The sequence below is a fragment of the Streptopelia decaocto genome (assembly GCF_964273445.1).
Source record: "Streptopelia decaocto genome assembly, chromosome: 6".
NCBI lineage: Eukaryota > Metazoa > Chordata > Aves > Columbiformes > Columbidae > Streptopelia > Streptopelia decaocto.
Window position 1 is genome coordinate 22,243,398 of NC_138660.1, and position 27,854 is coordinate 22,271,251.

At 40.0% G+C, this 27,854-nt stretch overlaps 1 protein-coding gene across 2 annotated transcripts in view; it reads left to right on the plus strand.

Moving 5' to 3' along the window:
* Window positions 1-25,755, plus strand: part of LOC309441874 (glypican-5-like) — a 348,781-nt gene extending 323,026 nt beyond the window's left edge. For both annotated transcript variants that reach the window (XM_082057076.1, XM_082057077.1), the window contains one exon: window positions 17,162-25,755. In XM_082057076.1, the coding sequence (XP_081913202.1) occupies window positions 17,162-17,364 (203 nt within the window). In that variant the 3' untranslated portion in view covers window positions 17,365-25,755. The remainder of the gene's footprint in view (window positions 1-17,161) is intronic.
* The last annotated feature ends 2,099 nt before the right edge of the window (window positions 25,756-27,854 follow it).

Below are 27,854 nucleotides of genomic sequence, written 5' to 3' on the forward strand. Positions count from 1 at the left end.
ATTTAAGAACTCCCAGGGAGCCTTGTTATCTGCTTTAGGGGGTCAAAATATTTGGCAGCTACTGAAGTAGTTTTCCGTCTGCCCAGGTTTCTTCTCTTTAACATGTGTATTATAGTGGTAACTGTATTCATTTCAACTTAAGTCATATTGGATCTTTCTTCAAGGCAGACCAAAACAATGAGTACTCCATAAAAAGTCTCATTGATTTCAGAAGGGCTTTCACTGATATGTTGTACTATTCATTGTTAAGTGAGGGAATAAATATCTCAGTCTGGCTCTGTACAGTGAAAGCAACAGAAACCGGAGGGTGGGGAGTGGGAATTACAGAGACAAGGAAACCTTTCATTTAAAAAAGATGCAAAGAAAATGTGATTCATCTGAATGCCTTAACTCTAAAAAAAAGCTTTCACTGGCAAATGATAGAAGACAGTATAGGGCCTGGCATCTGTAGTAAAGCAGAATTTAGAAAGCTCATTCCAAATAAGAATATATATTACTTGGCTGTTGTAGCAAGTTTTACCCAAATACTGGGAAGTCAACTGAGGTATGACTTTAACCACTAAAGAATTCCAGGATTTAAGGGATATATTGTTTCCGGGAGGGAGGCTAGGGTTTGTTTGGGTTTTGTTGCATTCATTTTTCAATCATATTTTGCAGGCAGATCTTTTAGAAGTTATGTGATATGCTACTGGTACAGCTTCCAAGCTAAGGAAAATATATGTTTTTTTTAATTTTGTGGGCTTGCAGGCTAACTAAGGGCACAACACCACCTGAGTCAAAATTATTTTATACCTGTAAATGTTGGTGTATCTGCTGGTCTGGCTTTCAGTCTCCTGGGTTGCGCTGGGGTCTGTGTTTGTGCCAGGCCATGCAGCTGGCACTCGAGCAGCAGTGTGCCCAGCTGGGTGCAGCATGCAGCGCTGAAGGTGCAGTTTCCCTCTGCATCTTGCTGTCCAAACCAAAGGGAAGCATTTACTGGTTGAGGTGGGTGCGGAAAAATTATTCAGACTTGCTTCACCAGTGCCTTGACCTTAAGGTAGTCATTCAGAGCTCTGCAAAGCCAGACACAATTCTCCTTGTACTTACAGTCGTAAGCAGTGTTTTACATCAAGTTGGCAGATGTAACTACAGTATGGTGCAGAGAAGTAGAAAAGGGCCCCATGGCAGCATGTGCAGCATGCTTTCCGCTTCAAGAGCCAGGCATTTTTTAAAAGAAAAATGAAACTCAGTGTGCCATGCTGTTTTAGACCAAAAATACAGGTCATACTGCTGAGCTGCAGAAAGCAGCTGTACCTTTTCCTCCCACCCTGATGCCGTCCCTACAATGTCTTTCACAATCTCCCCTTCTTCCTGCGCTCCACACACGCAGGGCAAAAAAGTTGCTTTGAACAGCTGTTGTTGAGTGCTAATGTTGATTTGCGCCTTCATCCTCTGGCAGCTGCGATGTGTGTGCTGGGGCAGGAGGGGTTCTCCCCAGTAGGCATCAAGAAAAGTCGTTTCAGATACTGACCTTGCTGAAACAAATCATGTTCCCTCCTCTCTGTACCAGCTGCTGTAGGGTGCCCCACCAGAAGATACAGTGGAAAACCCCTTGGAAATGTTTCTGGGCAGAGCGCAGCTGCTCCCTTGCTTTGGTGGTGCACCGTACAGAAAACTGATAAGCCGTGCTCCATGGTCCCGCTACAGGACTGCAGGTGGATTTGCGCTGAGATGCATTTCAAGGTCTTGATTTTGGTGAAAGTTTACAGATGCTCATTTTATCTGAAAAGAAGACAACTTACTTAAACACACCTTTGGAAAAGCATTTGGCTCATGTTTGCAATTGCTTATTTCCTATTACTTTTGCAGTAGAGCAGTGAAGAAAATTGATGAAAGTTCAACAATCAAAATCTCATGCATGCTTTATCATTTCCATTGCTGCAGCACCCAGAATCCACAGTTAAAGCAGTCATGTTTGTAATTTGGGGAGGGCTTTCCTTTTCAATGTGTACACAAAAAGATGGTTATGAATTTTTAACAGGCTACCTCTGCCTACACTACTTTCATTTACAGACCATCTCACAAAAGGGAAGAATTAAAGCACCAGTAATTTTCAAATGGGTGTGTAAATCAGACTTTTGGTCATTTTTGTGATTTTTCTAAGTCTTGAAATTTTCCTTGGGAACCAGTAAAGCAGAGAATAGTCTCTCAATACAAACTTTGAGCTTAATCAGTCCCTTCATGACTGTAAGCTAACCTCAATTTACATTAAATTCAGTCCAGTTACAATTCTTTCCTAGCACAAGCCTTTATTAACAATATTGGAGACAAAGCTCAAATGATTAATAATTTTTATGTAATTGGAAAAAAAAAATGAAACACCCACAAACCAGAATGCCCGACTGCTTAGCTGCTGCAAGTTTCCACCATTTGAATTAGTACAGGTCTCTAATGTGTATCCTTGTTCAGAAAGTCATTTATTTATTCTCTAGATAGCAGATTAAATATGAGGGTTCCATTGTGTTTAATTAGAAGGGAATGCAAAAAACTAATATCTTGAGAAAACCCAGAAAGTGAAAAAAATAAAAATCAGGCTTCTGGTTTTAAGGAAAAACAGCAGTGGATGGGCTTGTGAGGTCTTAGGGCTATCACATCTCTCTTAGGTTACAAATGTGCAGGATAAGGTGTTCAGAAAGTAAAACCCCAGCAGCAGCGCCTCCAAACATGACACATGCGAGGTGTCAGTGACACACAGTACATCAGCCACACGCCCAGCTTATTCCTCACTGAGGAATTTGGGAGCTGGGCCTTTCAAGTCTCCCTCTTTGGCTTTTATCCAAGATTACTGAGGCTTTGAAAAGCAGGATTGTTCTGAGCAGGGGGTGGCAGTTCCAAGCAGCCATTTGCAGTGGCATTGCACATCCATCGTTTCCGCAGCACACACGAGCACGTGTACGCTCACGCCACAGACAGTGCTCTTTTCACCAGCACAGCGGCTGGAACAGATGCCAGAGCATTAGGAGGAACTGGCCAGCCTTCAAGATTGCTTCACAAGGGCTTCTTAATCAGCTCCCGTGCCTCTGTATTCTCGTGTCTCTGTGTCTGGTAATTTGCTCTACTTTGTGTGCACTCTGTTCATCATACAGATTGGCTTTTTACTTTTCTGCATCAATTCCTCTTGCTTTGCCAAACACCTTGCCATTTGCAGCTTTAATTCCTATTGATAGCTCTTCATCAGCAATAGCTGCCAATGTATATTCCTTTCACAAGATGTTCACCCTCAGTTTTTATAGATAGTTACAAATTAAGTCACAAACTGATTGAATAGTTTGTTTTCATTTGCTTTTCACGTGGAATAGATTAATCGAAGTGAACAGATCATGGGGAGATTGAAGAGATGAAGAAGCTTGTGGGTGGGTGTGTGCGCTCCAAGCCAGTCTGCTCTACCAAAACTGTCCTGTGTGCCTAGGCTGGTTCTTAATACCTTCAATGAGTGAGTTTCTACAGCTTCCCATAGGCAGCTGCCTGTGCAGCCCTAATACTGGTCCTTATCCCAGCACCACCACACACTGCCTAACTTGATTTTCTTCTACCATGGGTAATACTTCACTCCTCAGACTCAGACACAAGAACCTGAGCAGTGATGTTATCAGTGAAGCCAAAGCAGAAAAGGTGAATACTCAAGCTTTTCTGTCCCCTCTGTCACCCTGTCTCATTTATCAGTGGGCACGTTTTCCTGCGTCTCCGTTTCACTGGTGCTGAGCCCTTCTCGTGGTCCCTCACAGCCCTGCTGGTTTCAGTGCAAACGGAGGGTTTTAGTCTCTCAGTTGTCACTGTGTGCCCCATTCCCACTGTCCTGCACCTCTGCTTTTCCTGTCTGGTTAAGCCCGGCCCAGCTGTGTGTGGCCACCTCTTCTCCTGCCTGCCCGTGCTCTGCCACGCTCTGATTCGTTAGTTGGAGACAGTTCAGTAAAATTATTTCTGTTTTTCCAGATGCTCTGACAGATGCTCAGTTTTAAGCAAAACCTATTACCAAAAAAAATCCCTGTGTAACTGGTTAGTAATAGTAAAGTCCAAAGAAAGCTTCAGGCACTTCTCACAGTTCAGTTTCAAACTCACCTTGGTGTAAGGATTCTAAGTTAATCAATTCGCTTCTAATTTTTAAATGGAAACTGGTGGAAATGTCACGATGGGAGAAGAGACTGAGCATCAGCCCATATACAAGAGACTTTTCTCTCTTAAGCAACAATACTACAGTAACCTTTATACAAACAAGCTTTCTGCCCATTGGTATTTTACAAGAAAACGATGGTTTTAGACTTGCATAGAGTTACATGACCACTGTCATTCTACAGCAATTTTCTTCATTTACTACCAATGGTAGAACTAAACTGCCTTTGTTAAAAAGTGAGGTGAAACAATTTGTTGCACAGAAACAGATACAAAATCATTCTTCCTTCTGCATTTTCCTCTCCCACATCATAGCTGGAAGTAAATGCTCTGGGTGTTGCGAGCTCTCATCTCACAGTATCTTCTGCTGTATGAAATAGCTGTGTCAGAATTTACAGTTTCTTGTGGCTTGGTGACGTGTCACAGGTGTATCTCTATTTCCCGTTGCAACAGCCTGCCTCGACTTGCTTTAAGCTTTGAAGATGTTACTAGCCTGCTTGAGTGACCAAGTCAGTGATGGACAGATGTTGTTTAGTGCATATCCCAAAGCATATCAGTGAAGAAGGTTCAGTCAAATGAACTGGCCTTTTATTATTATTTTGAATGTTTTAAATCTGAATTTGTAACCAGATGGCTATAAATCTGTGGGGCTTCCAGTGTAAGGTTTGATCACAACCTTACTAAATAGCTGGTAACTTGAGAACTGTTCTGGATACCAGTGAATGTTGGGTTTCAATTAAATAAAAAATGTCCACTGTTCTTTACTGCCTCCTAATTATCAAGATATATGCCTTCCCAATATTAATTTGACAGTAATGCATGAGTGCCTCTATGAGGATCATAACCCTGTGATGCTTAGCTACTGTAGATCCACAGAAATTACTGTCCATGTCCTGAGGAGCCTACACAGGCCAGTAAGGAACCTGTTTGAAAATTGTCTTCCAGGCTCCTTGGATTTTCTACAAACTGTTTCATTACTTAGGGAATACTACTCAGCCAAGAGTGATTAGATGGACTCTCCCATTCACCTTGCACTGTCTCTAGCAGATTGGGAAACAGCTACCTCTGCTTTGTAACACACCAGTCTTTATGAACTTTGCTTCAGATCTCAAATCTATCCTTAAATTAGGTGTTTTTTTCCTTAGCTAGCTCAGTATGCTGCCCTTTCTCCATCAGATGGCTCCAATTATGTGATCCTCACATGCTATCTCTGAATAAATGTTCTTTGATGTTACAAAGTAGAAGATGCCCTTGGTAAGCCTCTTTGATTCAACTGCTTCAAACAGTAAGAGCACTGTTGAGGTATAAAGGTTCATTTCACCCATCTCAACTCAAGTTAAACAAGAATTTAATGAAGTCCAACAGACGCTGAGTTTACTACTCCTGAAAACCCAGTTTCTGCAAATTCTTTACCCAGATAGATACTTGATGACATTTTCTTTTCTAGCAAAGGATATACTGCTTGGCCTAGATTTTTAAAAAGTCTCAGATGCCAGAACAATCCAGGATACTTGGTGTGCTCTAAAAAAAAAGAAAATCTAATTGCTTGATTTAATTCCCAAGTGGGAGCCCAGCCTTCTTAATGAATACTAAGAACCCTAAGGAGCTGGCCTATACCCTTGGGGTCAAGCTTGTGGCCTGAGCTTGTAGTCTAGCCCAAAGTTCTGTTTGTCTGTGCTGGTTATGTTTTGGCTTTGAGTCAAGTCTGACCCAAGGCCAGGAACAGGATTGCAAATAGAGAACCAGGACTCAAACTCTTACCCCCACAGAAGAATCAGCCATGTGGCTTCATGCAGAGAAGTTGATGGCATGCATCAATTAAAATACAAAGTCTTAATGAAAAAGAAAAACCCTTTGTAATCCCAAATGAACAAGTGCATACCTGAATTCCACATCTGATCTTTCAGAGCACTGCTACAATAGCAAATTGAAGGGTCTCTTAACCTAGGGTGTCAGCAATATGTGGCTTAAGTAGATTGTGACACAGTTGGCTTTCGCAGCAAAAGTCCATCATACCAAGATTGAGTCTGCATGCAAAATCAGGTTTGCTAGGCCTAGACATCGACAGGCTGTAGCATAGCTGTCCCCGAGTGCAGGTTCACGTCAGAGATGTTAATTGTCTCCAAACATCAGGCAAGTAATCTGCATTTTGAAGAGTCTCTAAAGGGGCATTTACATAATTTATGTTTTACAAAGTCCACTGATGCATATTTGCATAATAGACCACAGCAGTGCCAACAGATCCATCGCAGCACACGGTGTCAGCTCTCATGAACTTCCAGCGGGTTTTCCCCTTTATTGGAGCTCTTATGACAGAAAGAAATTGGCAATAACTGATATATCTCAGAGAAGACTGAGTGCCTGTCAAAGCTTCTTTGGCTGGGTGGAAGCACACAGAAATCAAGCCACATGCTCAGTCACCTAAGAAGTGCTCTGCATATGTCTGTGCCAATTCTGTGCACAGAAACAAGCAGCAATGGTCCTTTATTATTCATTCAAGTTCATTCCTGATCTGGAGAGTCCCTCTTTGCTCTCCACTTGCAGGAACACCCTGCTGCTTTCATGCTCTCCAACTTCTTCCTCTTTAAAACTAACCCAATTTCTTATTACCACCCTCAGCACAATCTGTTGGAGGGGTGCTGCATGTGCCTGGGAAGGGCTTTGGGAACCATGCTGGCTTTGTCACTAGTCTCACCTGAGCAGTCAGGCTTGAGTGTATCAGTGTAGAGAGAAGCCAGTTGAAAGCTGCAGGTGTTTGAGTTCTGATGCAATGTTCATCACTCTCAAAATGGTGTTTTTATCATTCTCATGATGGATTTAATAACTCATGGGGTTTTTATCCAATGTGTGGGCTATGGCCAGTAATGTTTTTCCACAGGGCTAAGTGGGAGAGAAGAAAGTAGTCACCACTTAGTTACTCCTGGCCAACGTAAAGTTTAGCAGTGTTGTGACCCTGATCAATGGGGAGGATTTATAGCCCTCAATCCATAACGGACCACAGTGTTAGCAGACTAGCCAAATTCAGTCCTGGTGATTTTGGTGTAGATGTCTCCCATGAAAACTGGAAGGAGCAGTTCCCACCCTCCCAGAACAGAACTTGGGAATGGGATCATTGCTAGATCCAAACAGGAATTTCCATCCTTAAATTTGTTCCACAGCTTGAACATCAACTAAGCATAGTCTTCTGTGTATGTTAATGGTGGTGCTTCATTTTGTAAGGCATTTTATTAGAAAAGTTTATTTTTCACTCCTGGCTTTATATGCCCTTTCTGTTTGTGTTGATTTGGGTATTCGTCATCCTGCTGCATGTGATAAGGGTTCATCAGTTTCACTGCATGCTACTAATAAGATAATGCTTTTAAGCTATTTGGTATTTTCGCATGAAACATGTTCTTCTTGCTACAGATGCTCAGTAGAGTGATGTCTCTAATCATCCTCTCCGTCAATAACTGTCAGCTGAGATAGAGCTGGGGTTCTGGTTGGCCGGATAAACCTTGCAATGTGAAATAGAGGATATGCATGCAGAATAGTTGCCGAACTAGAGCAGGTGAAAAGAATGATTTGAACTTGCCATACTAGAGCTGAAGCAAGCTAAATGCTGTGATGTTTTCCTTTACCAGTCTTGATATTAAGTTTAAAATGTTTAATCCATGATAATATCTTGCCACAGTATCTTTTGATTTCAGTTCTAACTGAAATGAAAATACTGGAAAGATTGAAAAAACAAATGTTTCCTACTGATTGATCTAAGGACCAGAACTATCCTTTGGCATTGTAATTAATCCTTCTTGCAATCTAGATTAAAAGTAATCAGATCATATGTGGATTTAAGTGAATTCAATGTTTATTCTATAACTAAACATCAATTATGATTATATTGCATTAGAATATCTTTAAAAGATTTTGAGTATAGGGTTCTACCTATGCTCAAGAAATGACAGAATACAGGAAACATCTTAAATCCTCACTGCCACTATCATTAGTATGAATGAAACTGGTACCTGGTGGCTTCAAAATCTTGCAGCAGGAATCACATCTGCTAAATTTTCTTAGAGAGCAATGGGAATAACTGGAGGAATTTGACTGGCTTTTAAATAGTGAGGAATGATGAGAGCAGCATGTTTGCAAGGTGAAAAGCACCTTTCAGGTGTCTTTTAGGGATGTTTGTGATTGTTATTCTGTGTGCTATGCTGGAAGTTGATGCGTTGTTTGTGGTTATTCTATTCCAGGATTTAGTTGGGCTGCTTGAAGCGCATGTCCTGAATCTCACAAAGGCAACCGTGAGCTAAAAGGGCTCTGCCCTGAGTCACAGAGCTCATTGGTGGGAGGGGAACTCTTCTGTGGTTTATTTTCTCCTGCCCACTCATTACAGATATGACATGTTTATGCTAAATTGTGATAATATGGCTTTCTAAGCAGAGGGCAGTCCGTCTTCCTGCCCCTGGCTGGTGTCTCCTCGTGGAGGCATGAAGAGGCCTCATTCAGTGGCACAGATCCAGTTCTGTTGCTCTTCTCTTTTTGCTGACCCCCAATTACTTAATGTGAGTAGTTATTTCCAGGGTATTTTGGGCCAGGTTGCACTCAGGGTAGACACAGGTAGGTAGAGCATGTAACAACGTTGCAGAGTGCATCAGTCTCAGAGACACCTGTCTCTGCATACCTGTTCTGAGCGGGTAGGGCACAAGAGACCTGGGCTCAAGACCCACTCCGAAATCAGCCAGAGGGAGGATTTGAACCTGGCTATCGTCTGTCACTGGTGCCCATTTTACCTACTTCCCTAGGTGGCAGGTGTCTGCCTGCTGTCCTGCCGTTTGGTGTGACCCTGCGAGCCTGTGCTGAGGGTCTGGCCAAGGAGAGGAGCCCTGTGGGCCCCCCTCACCTCCATCACAGCGTCCCAAGGGCCACGGAGCTCACAGCTCCCTGGGGCTTGCCTGCACAGTCAGCTGCAGAGACATAAACCTTGTAGGGCTTTTGGAGGTGGGTTCTGAAGGATCTAGAAAATTGTTATGCCCCTAGGGCTAGACAACAGCTGAATGGGAGCTTTGAGAATCTCCGTGGTGCAAAAACGCTCAACTCTGGCAGCTAACTTGTCACAAACCGTCTGGTGGACTGGTGTTGCTGCTGCACAGCATACTCAAGCCTGACCTGCCTCTCAAGCTATGTGATTTTCTTCTTATGGCATGGAGAAACTGTAAATGGTGCTTACATATGACCTGTGAGTTTTTTCAGCTGAGATCTATACTGCTTTTCAGTTTTAGGCCTCAGGGCTGAAAGACATATGCCTAACTTCAAACAGGTGGGAAATAGTATTTATTTTGGTGGTACAATCTCTGTTTAAAGTTAAGCAGATGACGTTCAAATCCTTGCTGTAAATTGAACTTACATTGCTGATAGCGTATGATCATATCCAGTCTTTTTGCAAAATGGAGCTTTGTTCAGAGCTGCAGAGCTAAATTAAAAGCCTGGTTACAAATGTCAATTGCAAATACAATTAGCAGTTTATGAAAAGGCTGGTTATTTGTAACATGTAAATTTTAAAGCAAGAAAAGGTGCAGTTTCCCCTTAAGGGAAAGAATGCTAACAACACATGCTCTATTCTGGAGAAATTAAGGAGTGTCTGGGGGAGAGGAGTTGGGATGGCTTTAAATGTTTTTGTACTCCCTTCCAAAATAAGTTTATAGTTTCCCCGTACACAATTTAATTAAGCCTTCGATTTGACCTTTGTATTGAGCAATAAAAGTTAACTGGGAAAGATGTGGGTAGAATGAGAGCACAAACAAAGCATGCCCCACGTCAGCCAGTGTGAGAACTGTTTCTGTAACCAAAACTAACGAGATCATCAGGACAAAAGCAACAGCCAAAGCATTTTCAATTATTACTAATATTTTTCTTCCTTGAGCCAGTTTATATTTTCCTTAATTACAGCTTTGAGCTGTGGTGTGATATTTAGCAGATGCCTTTGGCACTTGGCGTGCTGATCACTTGCACGCTCCAGACTGGCAGGGGCACCTAATCTTTGAAGTCTCAAGCACACATTCATCTTTAACCATAAAGGTCAATCCTGCATTCCTCACATCCCCCCAAACTCCCATTAAGTTTAATAGGAGCTCTGAGCATGTGAGGCATTGCAGTATCAGGATCACTCTCAGTCTTCTGGATATTACCAGTGAGGCATGTACAGCATTTCTAAACTTAACTAATTAACTGCACCACACAGTGATGGCAGAAGGCTGTCACAGAGCTTTTTAGTTGTTTCTTTCATTACAAGAAAGTTACAACAAAAGTTCAACAGATTTAGTAGGAACATCATGTTTTACTGATACTTCCATGCTGTGTTTCAGGATATCATGTCAGCTGTGCTGCAGTATGCATGAGCTATCTGGCAAACTAAACAAGCTTAAACATGCAACCGCAAACATGCGCCTAGGACTAGACTAAAAACAGATGTTTCCAGGAAATGTAAAAGATGTTTGGCACGTTTTAAGCTTATACTTGTAGCTTGTCTGAATAAGTCCCGTCTTAATATAAACAAAATGACAAAACCTTTTCTTGCAAATGACTGACTGATTAATGGAGCTCTTGCTGAATCACACAAGGTTTGTTAGGTTAGGTTATTTCTTCACAAGGAAAAGATGGATTGTTCTAGCTTGACATTTACCATGGCAGGAGCTGAGGCAGTTATACCTGTGGGTTTATTTTGTAGCCCTCAGAACTAATAGAATTTTATTGTGGCTCCTGAAAATCATGCAGGCTTTGCTACGGTAGCTGTATATCAAAAGCCAAATAAATACAGTGACGGTTTCCCTTACAGCAGTATGGCTGACATGATGTCCTGTTCTCTCTCTGTATGTATATATTGTGTTCAAATGTATATAGGAAAAAGATTGTTGGGAATAGGGGGAGAAGTTGCCATTTCATGTAAGTGTGGCTTCCACGCACCCAGCATCTCAAATTGTCTCACAGTTGTTCCTGACTTGCATTTTTTCTTTGTTGCATTTTGACTTTTTTATAACAGTAGCTCCTGGAAGTTTCAGCCAGTGTTATTTCTTGAGGAGAGTTGGTATGGTTCTTCTTAGGCTGAAGAATATACATCCCGAATGTGAAAAATGTGTAGAAAATAAAGTAGTTCTCTCACTGACCTACAGGGAGAAGTGATCTGCCAAAAATCACACAGATATTAATGCAGAATTAAAAAGTGGACACAGATAATCCTAGTCCCAATTCATTACTATCCCTGCAAGGCCAACTTCTCTTCAGTCATGCACTCCTAAAAAAGAGAAATGGAAAGATCGCAGAACCAAAATAATTTAACCCTCATAATCTTGTCCCATGAATCTTCTGGAGAGGCTGGCCTAAACCTAATGCAACTCAATAGTTAAGTGAGATGATCTATTTGGTTGTAACTCCTGTAGTTCTAGGTGTTTCTGGTTAAAGAATAGTTCCTCCTAAGGCCAAGTTTCCATAAGAAAGTTTGTGGGGAAAAGGCTTATATGAACACCATATTCTCAGCTGAAATAAAAAGGGGTAGAGCAGTACATACATGGGAGGCTGCAGAACTGTTAATTACCCCCTCCTTCTGGCTCAGAAGGGGATATATTACACCTGCCTTATACTGACTGGTATTATATACCGGATGATAACAGACTCCAGAATTTGGAGAATTGATTCACGAGTTCATCACACTTTGGGAGTTCGCACATTCCCATTTCCACAGCATTCCTGTTTCCATTTGTCTGTTGCAGCTGTAACTGGAAATAATTAGTGCTGGTCTTAATGTCAGGATAATAGATTATTTGGAAATTGCTGGTACATTTTATGGCGACAGCATAGTTTTGCAATTTCAGAGCTCCTTCCTTTGAATATGTAAAAGTAATTTCAGCTTTTGCTACCAGAGGTGATAAAAAGCTAATAATAACACCACAGCATCTACTGTAATTTAAGAGCCTGTTCCACCAAGTTGCACCTAGCTTTAATTTTCTTATGAAGCTGTCAGCCAAAACCAAACCTGTGATCGAAGTGACATTTATCAAGCAACTGAGCTACAATGTGCAGAATTAATGCAGATACTGACCGGTTCGCTTTAAACCTGCATTATGAGTATCATTACAACTATGATGATGCATTGAAGTCCAAGGCATTAATTTGCTATCGTAGTTGTTGACATTCTGTCCTTCTAAAGCACAGTGTTTGCATGAAAGTCAAGGAAGAAATGGGCAGGTCTCGCTTCATGTAATTGATGTGTGAAAGCAGAAATAAACTATCTCCCCTTCTTTTCTCCCCTCCAGTCTGTCCCTAAAATAGCTAGGTTGAAAGTTCTGGCTAGCAGCTCATGTGTAAAACTGATGGAAATGTGTTCAAAATCTCCCCTCTGTTGTGGGCATGCTGAACTGATGAACATCAGTTCTCTGCTCTCAGTGCTCCACTCCATTAGAAACTAGGCTGCTATAATTAACATTTAGAGGACTAGCTTGGCAAATCTCTCTGTTTTGTTTGTATTCAGAATTCCCTCACAGGGGTTGTACACTTGTCTGGAGCCTTAGATGTCTGCAGGCACCATGGCTACTGGTTAATCACAAATATGCTGCCTGAGGAACCGAGGTCCTGAGGCACAAAGACGCTGCCCGAGCACCTTAGTATTTGGACTGCTGTACAAAGCAGAGTCTGCTCAGCTGTGGGAGGCAAAGGGCAACAAGAGCTGGATCTGAAAGGTGCTGGGACAGCTCAAACACAGGCTTCTCCAAAACTAATGCAGCTTCCCCCCACCATGAGGGTTCAGTGGCACTGGTAAAGCTTTTCAGGGAAAGACTCCCTGTCACACTGATCATTTGCAATCACAGAGAAACGAGTCAGCTCAAGAGAAGGACAAAACTGTAAAGGGGATTCTGTTGAGCACATGAGCTTGTTCATTCATTAGCAGGACAACGGGAAACCTCAGCAGACTTTTAAGCAGACCTTGCTGATGCTGTTCATTAGAGACCAATAGCCTGCAAGTACACCAGTAAGTATTTACATCTTTGATAATCCCTACCAGTAGCAAACTGCAAATCTTTTAGGCTAGGGAGGGGAAACTAACAGCCGGGGTGCCAATATGGCTTCAACTTGTGTCAGATAACCTGGTAATAACCTAAAAAAATAGTAATCACATTCGTTTTCCCCTGTATCATTACTGGCTATGTCTGACATACTGGACATGACCCTCAATGTGCATCTGTAGCCCAGAAAGTGAACTCTATCCTGGGCTGCATCAAAAGCAGTGACCAGCAGGTCGAGGGAGGTGACTGTCCCCCTCTAGTCCACTCTGGTGAGACCCCATCTGCAGTGCTGGATCCAGGTCTGGGGCCTCAAATGTAAGAGAGACATGGACCTGTTGGAGAGAGTCCAGAGGAGGCCACGGTGATCACAGGCTGGAGCACGTCTCTTGTGAGGAAAGCCTGAGAGAATTGGTGTTGTTCAGCCTGAAGAAGAGTAGGCTCCGGGGAGACTCTATTGTGGCCTTTCAGTACTTAAAAGGGGCCTACAAGAAAGATGGGGACAGACTCATTGCAGGGTGTTGGACTAGATGATCTTTGAGGGTCCCTTCCAACCCAAACCATTCTAGAATTCAATGTGTGAATGCTCAGCCTGCACTACAGGGGAGGTTTCCTGTTCCTAAATTCAATGATAGTAAGAGTTTTGACTCTCCCTTTTATCCTAGCTGGTCTCTCTGAGGAATAGTATTGATCTATGTAAGTATTTATGAGAAGTTCAGTGCTATCTGAGCGACACATGCATTACTGCGTGGCAATCTGCGGTTAGATCTTTGAGGTGAAGATAATCCTAAATGCTCTAACACTGAGGTCAAGTAATTTTCATTATATGCTTTGTTTATGTTGTCAAGATGTGAACTTAACAGCAGCAAACAGGGATGAAGGTTCAGCTAAGTAAGTGGACTCAGTCCCCTGGACTAATGGAGCTGTTTTCTGTGCTCACAGCAATCATGGGGCCTAGAGGGACTCAGAGCCGTCTTCCCTGACCCCAACAGACCTCGTCCTCGGCAGGAGTCCCACAAGGCTGTTCACAAAGGCTGCTCTGGCAGTCGGCTGCTTTCACTAAGTACCCCTGTTGGCATGGCTTGAATGTTCACAGTGGGAGCCTGGATGAGGGAACAGCACAGCAGCTGCTACAGTGGCTGTATCACCATCATGATACAGTGAGAAATAAACAGTGTAGAGCAATATTCATATGTTGGTGGCCAAAGGGCCATCACACGTTAGCCTGAGGTTAGCTGAAGCCTTCAAAGATTCTAACTGCTCCATTTCTGGAAAGGAGAAAGGACCGATGATGGAAAGAAAGTCTCTAGTGATGGAGAAAGCTTTTAATTTGGAACCATAGCCTTTAAAATACAGAATGTAAATACTAGAATAAACTGAAGCTGTGGAGTTTCTTTGGTTTTATGAAGTCATACTCTGAGGGCTTTATTCATGGGTATTGAACACCTGGGGTTTACTTTGTTGAGTCTGGAGTTTCAGCTCTTTCAGCTCTGTGATAGTCTTCACGCTACACTTTTTTTTTTTTTTTTTTTTAGCATGCTCACTATCTTTTTGCTTTTGAATGTCAGTAGTAGACGGAACATAACCATCTTTGACTCTGAGAAAAAGATGTAAGAGGAAAAACTCATTTAACTTGGAGTCTCTCAGCCAGAACCTCCAAGTGAGTAAGCAACAGGAACTGAGGAAACTGGAATAAAACATGAAATCCTTACACTGCTGAAACTTGTGCCTTAAAAACTAAATATAGAATTGAAAAAGATCTTGAACTGAATTAGGACTGAAGCTATTTCTATTTATTTTTAAGAAAAGAGAAAACAGAGCATTTTAAATGAAATGCCAGTTTGGGACAATTAAATCCCGAATTAGAACTGGCCATGAATAGCATCAGAAGATACTCTGCTGTGAAGACAGAGACTGAATTCAGAATTTAGTCCTTCCCATGGAAAGGATAAAGGCAGAATTTTCTAATGTATTATTTAACGCTTGTTATGTAGTGCATTAAGCAGTCACTGAGAGGAAAGCTTTTAAAAACCAACAGCCTCTCTGATAGCATTAAATCTTACCTTAGATTTTTGGTTAAGTCAATATTAAGAAAATAAACGAATTAAAACATTTCAGTCTGCTGGATTTATAGAGGCCAATGAAGTTACAATGCTGGACATGGCCAACTGAAAGAGGGGAATAGATTTACCTGAGTGAGGTCTTAATTTAATCAGCTGGCCCCAGAGAGCTGAAGTCAGCAGGCTGGGATGATATAAGAGGCAGCAGAGAAATAGTGCCCTTACCGCAGTCGAAAAGGAGAATGACAGTGATGGAAAGGAGTCTAGGCAGTGTCAGAACACACCTATTTCCATGATTTATTCTTAATTTACTTTAATGACAGTCTGAAGGTTGTCCATTTTTCTGAATACTGATATTTTCTAAACATTTAAAGCATGCTTTTTCTCCTCCTTTCTGTTAGCTCCGTTGCCCAGTTGGAACTGAAGAAGTGCTATGGCCACATTTTGCCAGAATGCTATTCTACCACTGCACACCTTGCCAGCCAGTGCCCCTTCTTGGCAGCCACCCCTGAGCCAGGCCTAGGAGTCACGGCTTCTTCTGGGATTAATGTTGATATTATGATGAAATGGAGGAACTCGTTGCATTTCTTTTACAGTTTATACTGGCAAAAGAACAATGTGTGCTTTCCCAATACAATAGCTCATTTTTATTATCAAGTGAGTTTATTGATGGTTGTTCAGAACTACTGGCATGCAGACAATGATCTCAGATTGCATTTACATTTCTGGAATACTTTCCATCTTTCCAGTTTCTGCCAGGAACTTGCTTCTGTGATTCAGAGTTTTTATTTTAAGATTGGACTGTTGTTTAATCTGTGTTACAGCCTTTTGCTTTCTTGTGTATGTGCATTGCATTCATTAGTATCACAAATCCTTTAAGCTTGGACCTGAAAAATTATTGTTAATTTATAAATTCTTCCAGTTAAGTGTTTTGGGTTTTTTTGCCAGGCACTTGGGAATGCTTTTACAGATTGACTGTAAAATCATCATCCCATCATCAGATGAACTAGTGATTTTTAAAAAAAATTATTTTCTTCCCCCCCAATGCCAATGAGAGGGTTCAAGGACAGTATGATCTCAGTAATAATTGCAAATAGCTTGGGAATGTCAAGGTAACTAGAGACCCTTATCAGTCATTTTCTCATTTTAAAAAAATCTATGTTTTGCAATAAAGGACTACTAATACTTTTTTTTGTGAATCTAGTCCTTTATATTAAAAATGTCCCAAATTACCCCAAAATGCATCTGGAGGGGGAAAAAATGCTAGTGATATTGTATTGCTCAAAAACAAAAAATCCTTGTACTTGCTAGGAAAAACAATTAAACAAAACTTAGAGCGTTTTCTCTTTGTAGCCAGGTTTTTTGCCCATGTTGATGAACAAGGCCTATGAGACACCTATATATTTCCTCATATCATCTTTCTTGCCAGGTTGTCTTACCATATTAAGGGTTGTATGTTGCTTTAATGTTAAGGGTAGTGGCAAAGCAAAAAGAAGCTGGGAAGTGGCCTCTTACATTAAATTGCTATGTTCTCCAGTCTCCTCCTGCAGCAACTCAGCAACTTAGCACGTGTTTCACTGAGGCATGTTACAAAACCATTCAATCCTAACATCATGTTTTAAAGCATGAGCCAGTTCCATCCCAGGTGAAACTGAAGATACGTTTTGTGAGAGAAAACTGGGCTCTGAGACCAGCCACTGCAATGCAGAATACCTGTTGTTCTGCTCAGGCTGTGTCTACAGGGACACAAGCAGAGCAGGCCATGCTAGGTCCAACTAAAACACTAACTCAAGTGCCTCATCACTCTTCATATGCAATTCAGTTATTCAGACTAGTGCACAACATGTTCCCACAACAGACAGAATTTAAAGCCGGTATTTACAAGACGTGTGATTAATCTTACATTTACTTTCATGTTTTCAGATATACTCAAGGACAAGAAAACCCATCCAGAAAACAGAAACGAACCAAAACCAACTGTGAAAAAGATTGACACCACAACCACCACAAGCACTGTCAAGTCATCCTCTAAACACAGTGTAACTGGAAATGGGAGCAGTCCAGCCCCGAGTTCCTCACTTGTTAGTTTGGCAGCACTGGCAGTTCTGTGCCGTTGCCTGCTGTAGCTGCGCTGCCTTGCAGCCACAACACAAGTGGTTCTGTCATTTATACCTACAGCCTTACCCGACAGAAAACAAATTTAAATGGCTCTCTAGTTTATGTGATGTGCTAGAATAAATGTTAAATGATGTGCTGGAACTGGCAGATACCAAGTGTGATCACTTACAGTGTCTGCAGATAGCCTTTGAGAAAGCCCACCCAAGATACAGAGGGAATGATGACAAGGGTCTGAGTAGCTTAACTTATGCGGTAGAAACAATTGAAAACACATAAATTTTACATGTGTGTGTGTTATTGTTTTTCTAAATTTCATTCACTGGAATTTGACTGGCTGGTTTTGATTTTTCTGATAAGTTATATGAATGGTCAAGTCTTCAAATTCAAGCCAATACATACTTTATTTTTCTAGTGAACAGCTAACAAGCTATGTCCACAGTTGTAAAACATGTTAAAGTGAAGTACTCTCCACCAGCTTGATACAATTCCTAAGTGGTTAGGAAGATCAAAGCAAGTTTGAAACTTCTTTTCACTCTTACTGTTTAGATCTTTAGGAAGCAACATAAAAGCATATGGTGTGTCTAATATATCAGTATAGTTGCCTTAACTATGGAAAAAATTAGAAACGCTTTGTTTACTGAGGGATATCGATAGTGAGTTTCCCTGCCCCAAAAAATGCCATTACCAGATGCTTAAGCATATGCTCAAGGCTTACTGGATGAATGTCCAGCAATGGGAAACATAAATAAATATAATATTTTATCCAGTTGAATGCAGCTCTGCATAGACAAAAAGAAAAACAGTTCAAACTTACTTTGCCTAGATGATGTTAAAGAGAAACCGACTTAAATTTTCCATAAAGGTCCCAGAGATATAAATTACTGGGAACTCCTGTTAGACACTAACTAGATTTTGTGAATTGTGGATCTCTGAAATCAACTGTATCATAAACTGTGTATTATTTAATTGCATTTAATGTTTAAAATTTTGTATTACAGTAGGTGTAAATGTAAAGCAATCTGAAATCTAGAGCATTCTCTGTTATGCGTCATCTTGATTGCTACCCTAGATTATGTCAAAAAGTGCATTGTATTACAAGGCTATTTCTTTTTTAATTTGTTAACTTTTTGGATGAAAAAATATTATAATAACTTCTAATGGGTTAAGAGTTAATGTGCATTTTCCAACAACTGTTTCTGTGCCATTGAATATATATATACAAACACAACTGTATGAATACAGTGATTAATATGATAAATATATGAAACATTAGAATTGTTATATTTACTACATTTCATAACTACTACAACAGTTTAATGGCCATTTTCATGTTGTAGACTATTACTATGTACAGTTTTATAAGATTTAATGTAAAACACTTGCCTTTGTTTTTTTTATAAAACATCTCTTTGATACTTAAGAGTTATACAGCTACTGACATAACTCAAAAGAAGAACCTTGTGTCTTGCTAACCAACTTCAGGCATTTTATCAGCAAATTTGATTTTATAAATTACAGCCTAAATCAAAGAAGTTGCCGTGTTCCAGTATTACTACTGGATGTCATTATACAGCAAGTGGCAATAATACAGAACAAGCATACAGTAAGTGAACAAAGACTCACTAGTATGTTTTCAGATAGTATTAGTCAACATGTCTGATTATGTTTGCAGAGGTGGATCTTGAGTTTTGTTTTTAATTTGGGCTCTTAGATCATATTTACATACATAAAGGTATAATCAGAACCATCGACACACCCAGCTGCAAAGGAGGTATCTCTAAAGTAGCAGGAGCGAAGTTTTCTAAAAGAGCATTCAGTTTTAATGTTGAAACAAGGAGATAAGATAGAAAAGATACTAACAAAATATTTTATATTTGAATTCTGAATGTTCAAAATGGTAAGGATATTAATATCCCTAAGTAGAGCTTTCCAGTCATATCAGTGAAAATTGGTTTTCCCAAAAGTACAGCAATGGCTGTCCTGTGTTTTCCAGGGTTTGTGAACTGCACCAGTCTATTGAAGTGTAATTTAAAAAGACGCTTCTTGTATTAATTTTCACTGCCCTTTGGAAAAGTGCACTTTTACCTGAGGAGAGTGTAAGTCATGTAATTTGTACAGTGAAAGGACACTGTTATTCACTGCAGTTTTAAAGGAATCAGCTGCGACGGCTGCTGCTGGACAGGTTGGTCTCCGTGCACACAGAAATGTCCATCAGGTGCAGCTTACCACCAGCTCTTCAGGTAATACCAACCACCGTGGCTTCACTGAAGCAATTAGTATCTGTTGCTGGCCTGACACCCCTGTTGTCATGAACCTGACCCCTAATTTAGTATTCTCACACATCAGATGCTCAGTCACCATTCAGGCATCTGCATTTGCACACTTAAGTCTCCTTCAGGATTCCTGTGGATAGAGCTGGGGTCTCAGGGCTGGGCTTTGATGCTGCCAGAAATATCAGCTGTGCAGCGTGGAGTTTTCAGTTCATCTCACGGGCAGAGATGGAACTAGAATACTCTAACTTATTTGTCTTTTTGAGGTCTTTTCTGTAAAAGGTCTTGTGTTTGTAGCTTGGAGCGGTGATCCAGCTAGCCAAGTATTGAGCTGCGCAGAGGAAGCTGCAGAAGCCCTGCAGTGGCACGTATGGAATAACTCCCCCAGGGGATTTTTTTCTTGTTGGTAAATGTCATACTCTTTCTAAACAAAAACTTCCGAAAAATCAAGTGTTTGAATTTTGGGTTTGGTTGCCTAATATTTGTATGATGTAGCATTCATCTCTCAAGCTAAACGAGACAACCCTTCTAAAATTCCTGTAACAAAACTAAACAAGTTCAAATTGTTGGTAAGGTAGATTCAACTCATTGACAGTATTTGAATATATGCAAATTGTTATGGAACAAGGGAAGAGACTGCAGAGGACTCCACCCCTATTAATACATTTCATACTAATATGCTTTTCCACTGTAAGAGTACTACTGGTCAAACCAGCATGAAATATGTTCATAATGTGCATCAGAAATGGTGCAGCTTTAAAGGGCAATGCAGTGTATTTTTACTGATTGTTTATCATTTTTTTTTCCTCAGGAGCAGTTGCACTTATGTATTAAAATAAATATTTTTCCATCAAACAAAAATTTATACCAGCAAAGGCAAAAACAACTGGCTGTGTCAGATAAAGGAAGTATTTCTTTTCAGATGAATAAGATACCTATTTTACAAAATCTTACTTTGTTATCCGGGACACTGTAATTACGGTGTAATTACAAAGGTCTAAATTCAAACTATTTTTGAACTTGTCTATGTAATCTCAGTGTAAAATAAGGCACCAGTCTAACAGCATTGCTGTAGTTTTGCCTGACAGTTATGAATTGTATTTAGCCACTGCTTTTGGAATGTTTATTGTTTTGCTATGACTTTCTTTTAATATTTTGCTGTGCCAGCATTTGCGAATGCCAGCATTGGAAAGTAACTGCTGTCATACATTTGTGGGTAAAATCCATCTATCATTTTCTCTTAATAGTGACACAGGCTTTTTACCAAATAAGACAGAATTGGCATGGGTGCAGAGTCAGTTTGTGCAGTTCACTCCTATTTGGGCTCCACGATACAGCAGGTTCATATAAGGGGTTCAAGAGGTTTATGTGTCGCTCGTCCCCTGCCTGGCTGTGAAAACGTCTGGGAGAAGAGTGGAGGTGGGTGGACAAAAGCACGGGTGGCTGCAATGTGCCAGTCATGGCAACCTCCAGCTGTCTTTGCTGAGGCCCTGAGCTCAGTGTTCTCAGCTCATTTTCAAACAGCTTTTAGATCTCCCCAAATCAACACATGGAGAGTGGCCAGACAAAGAGCAGCAGAGAATCTAGAGGCTGCATTCTCGGGCAGTTTCACAGATACCTGCTATGAATTGCACTTTCTTCACAATTCAGATGCTCTACAGAATCTGGCCTCTCATTTTCAACCTTGCACTTTTTTGCTGGTTTGCATATTGCCAGTGTTATGCCCTGTCTTCTAGTGCGCCAGGTACTTTGCATAAGGAATTGTGATTCTGATCTCTCAGTAATGAACCTTTTGAGGTACAAATATCTGCCAGAGCTTGATAAGGGCAACACAAATAATAATGTCCAGCTGCACTGACTTCAGAGGCTCTGCTCATGGTTATCTGCCTATGAGATTCACATCTCTTTGATCTCTTAAATCAGATCTGCATTTAATGCATCCCTATTTCCTTTTGTTACCAAGACTGCAACATATCTCATAATTTTAAATTTGACTTTCTAATTCCTGTATGGGTCTTCTCAATATTGTTCTAATGGATGTTATGCACAGACTTCATTTTAATGTTAGATGAGCCTTTTTGCCCTGATTTACTGAGCCATTCTTATTCAATATTGCACATGATTAGGTTTAAGCAAGACCTGTTCAAGTAAAAGGAGCTGAAATGCACATGAAAGTGAGATACTGAGTAGGACAAATATCCAGAAAGTCCCTATGTTCTTGAATTGGACTCTTCATATTAAACGGATCTTAAGGCTTAGCCGAAATGACAGCCAAAATTTTATACCTAGCATGGTGTCAAGGGGATTTCAGCCTCACATTGAAAATGGATAAAGAGTCTACCCATTTGGGAATTAATTAATATACATGCTTCTCTTCTGTCTCTGCACATGGGTAAATTTAGGTCCGTAGAAATCAAAGTCCTTCCCTAGAATGTGTCCCGCACATTGAGCATCACAGCATTGTAAGTGCTTACTGTTACAACTAGCCAAAAGCACAAGACATTTATTTTCATTTATAGAAAACCAGTACTCACAGTGCTTCTTGTAATGACATATGGCATGTGTGTTAATGAAAAGTGAAACATCTCACAGTCAGTGTCATTACAGCTGTGACATGTGTTAGTCAAAAAGAACATGATAATGTCTTCTTCCTATTGCCTCAGAAGTCAAGAATTACTCCCAATATTGAATTCTCTTCTGTTTCCACTGTCGCTCTCTAACTACATTTGAGTTGTATTAAATATTAAGCCACACAAACAAAACAACAATAACAAAAGAAATACTGGCCAAGGAATTGTAATAAATAGATAATAAACTCAGAAAAGTATCCTGCATTTAAAGTAGAGCACACTCCTAGCTAAGAAAACCCTCCTGGACTAGAACAACTTTTAAGTTGCTCTCCCCTCCTCCAGGTTCATCACCATCCCCTTCCACCTCCATACAGCACAAGACGAAGCCTGCGTGCAGGATACTGGTGCACTGAACTAATGAAAGTGAATTAAAACTAGTGCTTTGTACTCAAATTTCCAAGTGTCTTGCTTAAAGTGGGCCTCCTTCTGCTGATTATGAGGAATGCGTTCAAACTGCATGTGCAATTGCTTAAGTTGTTATTTGGTAAACAGCCACAGTTGCTGCCGCTTTCAGAAAAGGCTGCTGGACACAGACCTTAAAGCAATATTTTTGTGTTGCTCCCATGTAATTGAGATCAGACTTAGGCCTTAACGTAGACTGGTTTAGACGTTCTGGTTATTATCAACACTACAATGATTTCTCCCCATGAAAATAATGTAAAACCCTTTCAAGAGAAGGGTGCATAAAAGAGAGGCCACTGATGCTTCATGAGGTGCATAAAGTACTTCATTAGATAGCCAGTAACAACCACGGGTTGGTTTTATCATTTCTGTGCAGAAAGCTTTAATACTACCTTGCAAAATTATGCAGTTTGTATTTAATCATTTCAATTAATCTTTAGTAAATTACCCGCTACTTTGTAATTATAATATTTGCAGCTAATTTAGTACCATCCTAAAAATCATTTGTTGCATAATATAAGCAATTAACATTTATTCTTTTTTTTTTTTTTTTTCTGTTGCAAGGGGAATACATAAATTATCCTCAGTGGCCTTTCTGTACACCTAATTAGCACCTGTTTGAATTATTCTACAGGCTATGGACATTTCATTTGAAAAATAAATGCACTGCTAGTTTGGTGAACTCCTTGCAAATACACAGTTGTAAAAATTACTTTTCAGGGGAATACAAAATCATGTTTTCAGGCTTTTAGGCTGTTAGACCTAGAATAGGTACTGACATTTTTAATTCCGTTAAAATGGAAATAGATAACTCTTTCCCATAATTAAGTATAGTACCCAGATTTGTAGCCTGTTTTTTTCAGTAACGAAAAAGGAAAGCAATAAGACATCAAGAATAGAGATGCTAGGGCAACCTTCACATTTCTGTATATGCATATAGAGGTAAGAAGTTTTACTAATCAGAGACTGTCAAAAGCATTGCTATGGTGGAGTGTCAAGGACAAGTTAAAATTGTAGAAATTAAACCAGGTTGCTTCAGTCTCATAAGTAAGCTTCTAGATAAATAGTAATTTTCTATTTAAATGCATAGTATATTGAGGAAGATCATTTGATCTTTTTAGAAAGCAGATCTGGAAAAAACTTTCTAACAAGAATGCCAATATCAAATATTTACAACCTCCGCACATACGAAACTGGAAAATCAAAGAAGGGTTTGAGACTCTTCTGTGGCTATGAAATCTTGCAACAGACCCTCAGCTCCTACAAATCAGTACAGTTCCTTTGATTTCAGTTTAACTATGTAAATTTACCCCAGCATAGTATCTAGCCCAAGAATGTGAATTCCTCCCCATCTTTCTGCAGGTGCAGAAAATCAAGAGTAACTGCAATGATTACAAAATTTGCATAACAGTTTTGCATTGCCTGGGCCACTGATCAGATAGTATCTTCATGCCTGATAAGAAAATCTGTTAACACATGGGATACCTTAAGTCTTTTCCAGGGGCACAGCGGGGGCCTTTTCCAGAAGCAGCTGGTGTGATTTGGGGCTACAAGGAGATGTTCATACTGTGAGTATCTCCTAGGGTGGAAAATCTTTCTCAGAGAAGGTTTGTTGATACAGATCGGGCCTTGAGGCAGATGAAGTTTGATTTTTGTTTCATGTTAAAACATAGGATCTGGGTTTTAAACTGGCCTCAGAAACTAATTGAGACTCTGTGGAGAGAACTGATTGTGGCTTTGATGTTTTCAGAGAAGCCTGAACAGCACAGAAGGCAAGCAGCCATATTCTGTTTCAGATGAAGCTTGTGTATCTTTGCATTCAGTTTCAGATAAAATTATCTGTGAGCTTCCAGATTAGTGCTGACGAACTTGTGAGTTAATGTAGCCTGTTGTTCTTCTACGGAGACAAAATGAAATTTCCTTCTAAGCAGAAACAAAAAGAAAGCTCTTTATTTTTATATTATGCTGAACATCCAACTTGGAATGAAACCAAAAGAGGGTATTGGGCCTCACAAAGACACAGATTGCTCTGAGTGGGCATGCTCTTGGGGCACATAGTGATGCTGCTGTCAGAGATCACTTGTCGTGAAAGAGGATGTCCACCCTTCGGCTCCTTTTTGAGAAAAGCTAGAGTTTATGGCTCAGAGATGGCAAATCATTTACAGGCAAAAGTTGTAGACAAGTCCACAAAGCAGTGAAGAAAGCAATAAGACATTTGGTGGTGTTCTCACTGAAACATGAGAAAATGAATTTAACTGAAATATTTGAGCTTTTGCGTTAGAGATGAACAAGAGGGTTGAAACCGACTCCCGAAACGCTGCAGCTGCATATGGAGCAGGTTAACATAGCAGCAATACTATATTAGGTGTTTATTGTATCCCACTTATGATATGGGGCAGTATTAGGATAAAAATGGAAGCCAATACACTAAACTTTGCATAATAGAACCACTTACTGCATTTCGATATCGGAACTAATTCAGTGTGAATGTTTACAGTACATTGGGGTAGAAATTCTAGTAAAATATGTGCTTTCTTTTTTAGCTTTTTAAATAATTAGTTTATGGCCTCCTAGTCTTTTTAAGTTCATTTTATTTTACAGGAATTATTAGGCTGCTTATATTTGTATTTTACATTAGTTGCATCAAGGGTATTGTAAGTTCCACAATAGATTGGTTTTGGCCTAAGCTGTATTCAAGCTCTAATACTTATTTCTGTTTCCCAAGCACGTGTTTTATTTGCAGTATATCTGCTTTTATTTTTATGGAATAAATCTGTCCATTTTCTTCAGTTTGTTTTCAACATTGAATATGATAAGGACAATTTTAAAAAATGGTCTGAAAACTATGTCTTAAAAGAAGAACAAGGCTACTTTGAAAAGTTATAGTAAACAGTGTGTTTTGTAAAGGACAGTGAACAATGAATGGGAATAAAAATACTCCAGAAGAGGAAATTGTTGTCATCTATTAGAACTTTTGTATTTTTTCTGAATGTTTTTCATAATTTTTGTTGTAAGTTACAAAGCTGATAAAATCTTAAATAAAAATGTTTTAATCTGTTCAGATGATGCTTTGAATAAAGGATGCAGACCTTGAGAACTGCTGGGGAACTCTTAATATTTTCGTCATAGTCTGGCAAAGAAAGGTCCATTTTTTTCAGCACATAACTACTTTCTTGCTCTTTTTTTCTTGCAATAAATACGGTGAGATGTAAAGGTGCCTACCTGCTCTTCTGGGAGCTCTAAATATTATTGAAGAGACACAATCCTTGCAGCAATCTCCTGAGTAAATACTTCCACACAACAGATAGGACTTTTTTCATCAAATGTCCATTCCTACATAAACAATCATATCCGAGTTCTCCATTGAGCCAGGTCTTCAATAACTATGTGCCATATTAAAAGCTTTGCCCGTGGTTTTGATTATGATTGCATTACTTTTGTGTCTTCACGTAGGCCAGTGTACTAGAAAAAGGAATCTCCCTGCTGTCAGCTTAGTGTTTTCATCGCTTCTCAGTTATGAACTTTGCAGCTTCTCTTCTTTTGAGGGGAAAAAACCCTAGTCTGGTATTTTTGTGTCAGATGCTGATCATTGTGGTTGTGTCTCTACCATTCCCTAAAGCGATACAGCAAAGACCTTTGCTCTTATAAGCATTTGTTAAAGCTGCTTTTCAGGAGCGTCTCTACACTTCTCTGTCAAAAGAGGTGCTTTTTTCCTACTTAAAAGCTGGTGTGAAAGACATTAGCTGTTTTCTCTCTTTTATTTCCTGGTTTGGTAGTATTTAGGAGCTCCTCTTGTATTATTCTCGAATGGGTTGCATAAAAACTATCAGACTGCTGAACCACAACAGTGTAATGGAAAAGAAGTTCCTTTACTGTGTTTAAATGACTGCATACCTGCTATCTACCTACCTAGTTTTTTGTTCTTTATTTTGTTTTCTGATCGCATGATGAATTGAGTGTTGCCTCCTAAAGCATCCATGATTCCAACTTCCCTCAATTCTTTCAAAATGCTTCCTATTTGAGGTCTGGGAATTACATACAGCTCATCTCACCATCAATGGAGATTCTTTTTTGCTAATATATTCGTTTTTGACCCAGCTCCAAAGATAATAGCCAACAGCTCTTCTCTGCTGATGCTTGAGGAATGCTTGTTCTCTGAAGTGCTGCCTCATAAAAGCCTTTTAAGTTTAAGGATTTTGCATTCATCCTCTAATTAAGCAGGTGTCTAAATCTGTGAAGCTGCTTCATTCTGAAATCCAACCTGCCTCCACTTCAAAGGATGTTGTTTCTTTTCCCAAAGATGTTTTAAGAAGTGCTGCTTTGACGGTTCAAATTTGTAGGGTTATTTAAAGGTTTTGCCTCTCACCTGATTCAGTACTTATTTTCCAAAAATACACAAAATACATCAGATATGATGAGATGCCTCAAGGATGTTTCTTAATAGTGGTGCTGGAGTTCGTATCTTTGACTGAAGAGCTTTAATTGTATTGAGCAACTAGCCCTTCTGCTAGACTAATGACAGAAGCGGTTGTAATCGTATATGATCCATTTGATGCTTTTTCCGTCAGAAATCCAAATCTTTCCTCGTGTTTTTGTTGTTGTTGTTGGATGCTTGATTTTGGTTTTAAGCAATGTGTCAGTTTGGCTCTGATACACATCTAGAATTTGTCATATCCAAGCCCTGGTAAAAAGAGTGGATTTAGCCTAACTTGTCCCAGGGGTTCCAATATGGTGCAGCTACAAATACAACCACTGACTTAATCAGAATGATGGCTTGCCTTGTATGATATCGAGAAAGGCAGCGTGAATTCAGTGTGGGAAGTCTTCCTACACTTCAGCCTTACAGCTGAAAATAAACAGTCTTTTTTTGGAAAGAACACTTGTGAAATCATTATTAACTCAGGAACTCAGTATTAACTACCACCATCCTAAAAGAGCAAACTGAAAACACTCCTGCTTATATAAGTAAAAGACAGGTTTTATTTGTGTTTATCATGTCTTCAAGGAGACTCAGTTAAATTTAGAAAGAAGAAGGAATTCCAAAAGCAACAGAAACCCATGTCCTACACCTACAGGTTTATGTCCTACAACTACAGATTACTACTTTCCCATCTTGCGTGTTTTCAAGAAAACAACATATGGATGAAAGTAATTTGCCAGAGCAAGAGGGAGGAGATTACACCAGATGCATGAGCC